The sequence below is a fragment of the Patella vulgata genome, chromosome 4 (genome assembly GCF_932274485.2).
Source record: "Patella vulgata chromosome 4, xgPatVulg1.2, whole genome shotgun sequence".
Lineage (NCBI taxonomy): Eukaryota > Metazoa > Mollusca > Gastropoda > Patellidae > Patella > Patella vulgata.
The window spans coordinates 42,973,708-42,982,954 of NC_065882.2; the positions used below are offsets into that span (position 1 = coordinate 42,973,708).

General features: G+C 35.3%; 1 protein-coding gene across 1 annotated transcript; it reads left to right on the forward strand.

Moving 5' to 3' along the window:
• The first annotated feature begins 410 nt into the window (after positions 1–410).
• Positions 411–2,619, forward strand: LOC126817677 (uncharacterized). The gene is made up of 3 exons (XM_050544786.2): positions 411–560; positions 823–1,525; positions 1,844–2,619. The coding sequence occupies exons 2-3, from the start codon at positions 838–840 to the stop codon at positions 2,395–2,397; spliced, it is 1,242 nt and encodes a 413-aa protein (XP_050400743.1). The 5' UTR covers positions 411–560; positions 823–837; the 3' UTR covers positions 2,398–2,619.
• Positions 2,620–9,247: the final 6,628 nt, after the last annotated feature.

Below are 9,247 nucleotides of genomic sequence, written 5' to 3' on the forward strand. Positions count from 1 at the left end.
TCAAACATGTCATTTTCACCAGACCAAAAACTAAGTGGTCCTAATTTAAAACTTTATTTCAATTATTATTAACTCTTACTCTTACTCTTAATTGCAAATAAAATTTTATTTAATTATTAATAAACGTTGATGTGTCTCTTTAATCATCAAAATTCTAAAACATTTGACCTCTTAACCTTATAGTATTATAGTAGAACAAACCAAATAAATACATGAAAATGACAACAAATTCCTCTATATGCATGGACAGATTTCTTATCTTAACAATTTGAAAATACAAAATTAACTTAAATGTTTTGCATGGTGTGTTGATGCGCTTTAATTTAAAGCGGGTCGACCGATTTCTTCTTTTTATTGTATAGAATTTTTAGGACGAATAGGCTGCAGCGTAAATTTACGAAGACCTATATTGTATTCTCTTTCGAAGAGAAACGGACCTCTATAGTCTAAACGTGTTGTTCTAGTATCGTATAAACCGCAATCAATAACACAAGGATTATATTTATTCTTGTGTATCAACACCCCACTGATATTGAAGACAATTATAGAAGTACCAAAAGGTGAGGATTATATATACTTTAATACACAATTTTTGATTCTGTATTTATATGCTGTTTGACCGGCATGTCAAAGTACACTAATTGGAAGTTGGAAAAAATTCCCCCATAACACACTGCATAGCGTCATCATTATCCTGGTTGGTGCAGAAAAGTAGGGCGTTAAACCAAATTTCTTATAGCAACCATAACGTTTTAAAAAATAAATAATAAAGAAGATTAACATCATCAGTTTGTTACCAGCTACTTTGCTTTATCTTTGTAGATAATTACAGTTTTAATGGCACCAATAGTCCTAGTTTATCGAAAGAAGAGACTAATCAGGGTTATATTATGTTCTTGTACCTGTCTTGTGCTATGTAACGTTTTAAACTACCTAGCTAATCATTGGTCATCATCTTCAGACTCTCACATTGCAATTAAGAGTGCCATTTCACCAAGAGAAAACAACATATGTCCTGATGTGCTGAATGGCATGGTGTATGGTCGGTGGAAGCATGACTTAATGACCCCGGAACAGACTAATGAAATGAGAATATTTCTAGAAAGTGCAAGAATTCAACATGGATTACCAAAATCTTTGCAGCGAAATGACTCAAAATGCGGGTATGCTACTTTCGATAAAAGTATCAGCCCTACAATAGTATATTTCAGGGCTCTGTGTGACCCTTATGGTCCCAAACCGTGTTGCTTTAATAATGAATGTGTCGATAAAACAACACCAGAATGTCGTTGCAAGAATTGCTTTGATATGCGACAGCCCCATCATGCTGAATATTCCGAATGGATACCATACGATCAACGATGTCAATTAAAGAAATTTAACTACAATGAAGTTTGTGATCTTTTAAACGACGCTACTCTCTATTTAAGTGGCGATTCTTATATTCGTCACATATATACAGAATTACTTTTGTTCCTGCGTAACAATACGTATGATGGAGCTTTAAAAAGGACAGTATCAAAGGGTATGTTTTTTAAAATAATTCCAATAACTGATATGTGTACGTGGCGGACCATACCCAGATTTCACAGGGTATCATAAACATAACAGGAATTAACATAAATGTAAAGATCAACTAAATTAAATTAAACTTCAACGATACTCTTGTAAATATCGAGATTTTATATGAGTAACCTTAAGTTTTCTTCGAGTGTCACAGCTGTTTGAAGACAGGATATTATTTTTTAATAACCAGTCTAAATCGATTTCCTCTACAACAATGTCCCATTTCTTTAATGCTTTGATATGTATCTGTTTATCATTATTATTAATATTATTTCAGATATACACGATAAATGTACTGGTATGTATATGTTTACAGAGATGGCGTGTCGAGAAAACCTCGACTTCAGTACAGAAGATTTATGTGGAGGTAAACTGGAATTAAAATATGAAAAGCACATGTCGGCTGACTCTGGTCCAGAATTTGCGTCGAGAGTAGAGACACTTATGAATAAACCAAGATCGTTAGTTTTATTTGGACTAGCAATTCACAGCTTCTTTAAATTTTCCAACATCAGAGATAATTATATATTACCGGCTTTAAACCGCGTACAAAATAAAACATGGCCCAAATTTTTATGGGCCACGCCTCATTGTCCAGGAATTTTAAAGAACGGTAATATCCAAGCCCAGGCGAAGCCAAATGTTCTAAAATTTATGAAAGAAGCAGCAGACTTTTTATCTCCTCTGAAAATTCCAATTTTTAATAGTTATAATATGACCGAGGGTATGATGAGTTTTGACGGAAATCATTATGGACATGGCATGAATTACTGGAAAATTCAAATAATTTTTAATTATATACAAGAATTGAAAGACACGGGAAACTGGTAGCTGATTATTACTTATATTTAGAAATATAATGGTACATCGTAAAATGATCGCACATTTTCTTATTTTAGTTTTGGGCCACTTTCGTCAATTTTCGGTTATGCACGGGCACGAAAAGGATAATTCGGTATTTATAGTGATGGCTATATATAAGGCACGGCAATCGTAGCAGAAGATTAAGTGAAATGTATGGTGGCTGATAGTGGCCATGTTTTCATAACGCAACAACACGACATCACGACAGTATGGACGCAATCGTCGTATCATCGTATTATTTTTATCGTAACGTCGAGATGTCGACTTGTCGGCTTAGTCTCTTTCTACAAGTCACAAAATACAGCTGTACTCATTACATCATATACGTAAAAGATTAGATAAATATAAATAAGACTCGTGCAAAAGAGATGATATAAAAATGTTGATTAATTATTTGTTTCCTCAAAATAATGAAACTTTGGTGCCCAAAAGTGAATTATATTTGGTATTATATTCAAATAAATCTAGAATTACAATAGCAGGACCAAGGTGAGTTGGGGTTTTGGATGGCCGAATGGTTAGCACGTGCGCGCTGTATCATAATAAGGCCTGTCATTGAGTCAACTGACGTGGTTTCGAATCCCCCGTTGTACGTGACAAGGAGTAGGGTCGCCTGTCCAACTTCCTGGGTTTTCTGCGGGTCCTCCGGTTTCCTCCCACTGCTAAAGACCTCTACGCGCAAGCGAATTAGTGAAATAAAAGAAAAATTAAACCATATGTTAGTCCCGAAATGACCTAGTTTGTGTTGAGTGGACGTTAAACCTCATTTCCCTCAAAATCAATAAAATGGTATCAATGATGTTTGATACAACTGGAAAATAATATGTCTAAAATGATTAAACAACGTACATTTACTCAATATGTTCCTTCCAGTAGATCATCATTTAACTTGAAATCAAGAAAAGGGTTTTAACCAGCGGCTGCCAGGCAGGATACGCCCACATTTTCGATAGAGAACAAGCTAAAAAGAAAGTGATTTTTTCCTACAATCAAGGGCCATAATTCATGAAGTTACAATTCGATATGCGCAAATATCAACAGGAACTAACATCTTTGGGTTATAAACATGCATTTCAAGTTTCATCAAAATCGGATTAAAATTGTGACCTCTACGTGGTCCACAACCTTGATATACCATATTTTTACACCATTCGCGTACAAGCGGCGGCCATTTTGTCCGACAGTTTTGGTTTGATTTTCAGGAAATTCAAACTCAACCTTTATTACGGTGTAACGGTGATATAATCAAACGTTTTTTTTAAATCGGATAATAATTGTGACCTCCAGAGGAACCACAAGCTAAAAAAGGCGATTTTCCGTACAATCAGGGGTCATAATAATCAGGAAGTTACGATCCAATACATGCCAATATCGAAAGGAACTAAGATCTTTGGGTTATAAACTTACATTTCAAGTTTCAACAAAGTCAAATAAAAATTGTGACCTCTATCGTGTTTTTAGCTTGTGGTCACTCTAGAGGTCACAATTATTATCCGATTTAAAAAACCGTGTGAATATATCACCGTTACACATTAATGATGGTTGAGTTCAAATTTCGTGAAAATCGTATCAGACCGTAACTTCCTGAATAATGTCCCCTGATTGTACGAAAAATGCGTTTTTAGCCTCAAGAGGTCACAATTATTATCTGATTTTAAAAACGTTCGAATATGTCACAGTTACACCGTATTGTTGGTTGAGTTCGAATTTCATGAAAATCGGAACAAAACTGCCAGACAAAATGGCCCCCGTCTACGCAAATAGTGTAAACATCTGGTATATCAAGGTTGTGGACCCTCTAGGGCTCACAATATTGATCCGATTTCGATGGGGTTTTTTATTTGCGAGGGGGGCGCAAACACTCTAGGGGCACAAAAGAACTGCGTCCCCTTCACTTGGCCCCTGCGCTCCGAATGGATCAAATTTGGCACGATCATTACTTTCAAAGAAAGTATGACACTCTCTGATGTAAATGCATGCCCGAACCACTTCTGTCATATTGAAACGCGCTTTGAATCTTTTTTTATTCGATCGGTTGCTTCCCTTTTTTCAAGTACCCTATGTTGTTTAATCATTTTAGACATATTATTTTCCAGTCGTATCAAACGTCATTGATACCATTTTATTGATTCCGAAATTATTTGTAAAACAAAATAAGAGACGGAGGTGGTGGGGGGGGGCGTATGGGACTTTTAGAGTGTGTTCATAGTTGAAGGCAATACTGGGCCTATTTTTAATCATCTAGTCCTAGATTCCATTAGTGATGCCAAACGGATGAATATGCGATAATGTCAATAACAGCTGCGAATCGTTTTCTGCACCTTATAAAAAAAACCCCTCTCCTGCAACTATTCGGGTGGCGTGCTACACCAATGCGCTAATTTTAAAGATTGTGGCTCAATTTGAGGCTTTCTATAATTCTCTTCCTACCCTGTAATAAAACAAATGTGAAATCTTCTGAAATCCCTTCTAAACTGTCGCTCTAGTCATCTATAAGTATTGGTGGGTGTCGTACACGAGGCAATGTATGCTTACTCGTTCGATACCTCCGACACCACTTCTTATTCAAGGAATTAACATAGTTAACTCACTCTGGTCCTGCATTTGTAATGCTAGATTTTTTAAATATAATACCAAATATAATTCACGTTTGGACGCAGAATGTTTCATTATTTTGAGGAAACAAATTATTAATCAACGTTTTCCTATTATCTCTTTTGCACGAGTCTTATTTATATTTATCTAATCTGCTACGTATATGATGCAATGAGTACAGCTGTATTTTTGTGACTTTTAGAAAGAGACTAGGCCGACATCTCGATGTTACGACAAAAATAACACGATATTACGACAGAGTAAAGTGTCGTGTGATTGCGTCAATACTGTCGTGATGTCGTGTTGTCGCGTTATGAAAAAGGCGAGATTTAACATGGCCACTATCAGCCACCATAGAAATGCGATTCCATTGTGAATGCAGAATCAAATTATAAGTACTATAAAAAAAGATAATCAATTAATATACTGTATGTAAACATACTACTGAAAATTAAGCCTTGTACTGCAATCAGGGGCGGCAGGTGGTCAAGAATTTCATAGATTCAAAACACATTACTTGACTATCTTGGGATCCTCACCGTACCCGCCGTTTTATGACCCAATATGCTATAGAAGAAGGCTGTGTCGAGAAATGAAATGAAATGAAATTGATTTAACGTCCTACTTTTCTGCACCAGGCATATGCCATACAGTGTGCCGAATGCTTAGCACGTGCGCGCTGTATCATAAGGTCTGTCATTGAGTCAACTGGCGTGGTCTCGATTCCCCGGTTGTACGTGACAAGGGGTAGAGTCGCCTGTCCAACCCCATGGTTTTTCTCCGGGTTCTCCATTTCCTCCCACGCTAAAGACCCCTACGCGCAGGCAAATTATTGAAATAAAATTGAACCATAAGTTAATCCCGAAATGACCTAGTTTGACTCGGGTGGACGTTAAAGGCTAAATACCACTCTTGTTGTAACTGAATAATATGTCCCAATCTTTATTCTGGTCAACAAATTGTACTATTTTAGAATATTTCAATTAATTGATGATACAGATTTCATCTTAACACACCTTATTTAAAAATTTTGAAAAATTCAACATAATGGTTTGAAACGTCTAACGTAAACCTTTTCAAATGAAACTTCGATTTAAAAATATTTTCGAACCATCTGGACAAGTAAAATAGGATGTAATGGATAATTTACACAACAGGTAGGACACTTAAACATCTAGTACTTAGATAGAGATATTATTTATTTTCTGGAGCTTTCAAGCCAGCAAGAGTGTTATTGTCCCTTTAAACCCCATCTTTCAAATTAAAACATTTGGAGCAAGACTATTTATTTTTCGTATCTGGCAGCTTCTCATTGGAGAGGGAGAATTTTTTTTTACATTACTGAAGTATTCCGTCAGTTTTTCACAACAATGAGGTAATAGTCTATGTGGTGGTATTTTTTATTCGGCTAGTACTCTTTGCTCCACCCAGGTTTATGGAGACAGGTATACGCAATCCAGTGTTCTATGGGGGAAATTTTGCTCGGACAGCGGCGCTACGGTCTTCTCTTATTTCGAATATGTACGCGGGATCTCGGTTTTTTGTATCACCCGAACGACTAGACGCTGTCCTTGCTAGGCCCTCCATCATGTAACATTGACAAGTGGAAACAACGTCGTTGTATTCTGCATCCTTAACCAATATCATGAACAATTTATTTAAAAATGTTAATCCACACAGAGATAAGCAATAACCCAAAACTAGCTAAACGGAATCAAGAATATCAAAATCGTATCTCTATTCTACGGAAAACCATTAGGGTCAATCAAATGAAAAAAAGAAGATACGGAGAAGGCCATGAGTAATTTATTTCAAGGTCGCCATATGAGTAATTTATTTCAAGGTCGCCATACACTGATTTATCGAATAGCTAGGCCAACACCGTACTTCATTTTATGTTACAGAATCGGCACATTCATGTCATGCTTCCATTAATATCATTCGTTATTTTCATGCCTCCATTAAAATCATAAAGTTCACACTCTTATTAACTTCATACTCTCACCAACTTCATACACGCATTGTTATCATTTTAGCGATTTTTTTCCATTTCAACAGAAAATTAAAATCTGTTCAAAGTCAAAATGAACGAAAACAAAAACGGCCAAAAATCGTCACGTGTCTCACGAACCGACGAATCTGAGATTCTTAAGTTTTAAGAAAAATACGTTGAAATTTGTTCTCTGTTGTTATCTCTGTGGGCATCATATAATAACATTTATTTGTTATTTTTTATTTCATACAAATACATCAGGACACTCACTACCATAATCTAACCAGTGCACATAAGATGGGCTTGGGAACTTTTCGATATGCGTAGCCAATGGTTACTATATCAACTTTACGGCAAGTTCACACCAATCTGATTGAAATTAATTCAGATATCTTCATTCAAAGTCGTAAAAATAGACCTCCCGTAAAAACGACTTTGCCAATTATCGAAAATACTCTTAATCCCCTCAGACGCCAGTGACGTCACCGTGACCGAATGCATATTCGGAATGTTTATTCCTTAATTACCTATTACAGCCGGCGTGTGTATTCATTAACGCCTGACTGATTCCTTAATTCCCCTAATTAAATAAAACAATTGACTACGGAATAATTTGTTTTGTTATTCATTTTAATTTAAGATCCAATTTAGAATTTGTTTCATAATGTACGGTCGCTCTCGTTTCTCACGACAGCAATTTTAATACCCTCTAACATCGTGTATACAGTCCAATCGATTCGAGATACATTTTCGTCAAAAGAGTATGTGGTTCTAATTTCCCCGAGTAAAAGAGTACAGGAGTAAAAAGATGTGATCGTGCAAAATGTATCATAAAAGTCAAACATGATTGAAAAGCGATTTGTAAATGACGATCCGTTATCATCGTACGGCGGATTTGACTTCATTACTCTGAAATAGACCGTAAAAATGAAATACGAAAAATATCTCAATATACTTTAGGATTAACAGTACAAATAAATTTTGTTGGTAACCATCTAAATGGAATAACAGACAGATTGAGAAGGGTCATCTAAATATCTTTGTGTATTGATAATAATATGGCAAGTAATGTCGTTAATATCTGTCATTAATTAATCAATCCGACTTGGGGTCATAAATTAATTTTACATCTCGGTGTTAGCAGTGATTGTTAGTGGGATTAGGAATGCTGATTAGGTAATTATCTTTTTTTACGCCGGCCAGATCAAAGACATCACTGTAGGTGGAACGTGTGTGTAGTACCCATCAGGAATGAACTAATGGTAGAATCGTACACACACATATTAATTGTATAAAATAATTAAGTTTTACTCATCAGTTGTTTATACTTATTATTTACCCAATAATTATTGCTCACCGGTGTTTTTGTAATCAAGTAGCCTCGTATTATTTATTGACTGGCGTTTAAACAACATTATAAAGAATAGTTCGGGATATCAAGTATTACGGGGTTATCCAAATTACTGGTAAATGCGCTAATTGCTTAGGTCGTCGTAAGTTGTCACGGGGCCTATTTAAACAATGGCACCTTAAATGGATCTACGGCATTTTAAAGGGATAATAACACTCTTGCTGGCTCCAGTAAATAAATATTAGCCTTATTCTAAGTATTAGATGTTTAAGTGTCCTACCTGTTGTGTAAATTATCTATTACATCATATTTTACTTGTCCAGAGGGTTCGAAAATAGTTTTAAATCCAAGTCACATTTGAAAAAGTTTACGTTAGGCTTTTCAAATCATTTAGTTGAATTTTTCCAATTTTTTAAATTAGGTGTGTTAAGATGAAATTTTTATCATCAATTAATTGGAATACTGTAAAATAGTACAGTTTGTTGACCAGAATAAAGATTGTGATATATTATTCTGTTACAACAAGAGTGGTATTGAGCCTTTAAATTCACTCTAAAATATTCAAATCACAAATGTCTATCTATAACACAAAAGACGATAATTCGGTGATTATGATTATGCCAGTCATATGTTAATTGGACCGACACGTACACACTTGTCAACTGGTGGTGTGTATTGTATATAGTATGTGTAGTGTCTGTGACGTCACCAGCCAATCAACCGGATTAAGGTTGTAATTGAAAATTTGAAAACCGTTTTTGGCTTTCGGATACTTAAACCTCAATAGCTGAGTTAATTTTAATCAGATTGGTTTGAACTTGCCGTAAAATGGATATAGTAACCATTGGCTATAAGTACATTCAATTAAGATTTTTAAT

Bases quoted from the DNA above. Each gene is read 5' to 3' on its own strand.
- LOC126817677 (XM_050544786.2), top strand. From the start codon at position 838: ATGGCACCAATAGTCCTAGTTTATCGAAAGAAGAGACTAATCAGGGTT. The intron at 1,526-1,843 runs GTATGTTTTTTA...ATATTATTTCAG, and splicing joins AAAAAGGACAGTATCAAAGG to ATATACACGATAAATGTACT.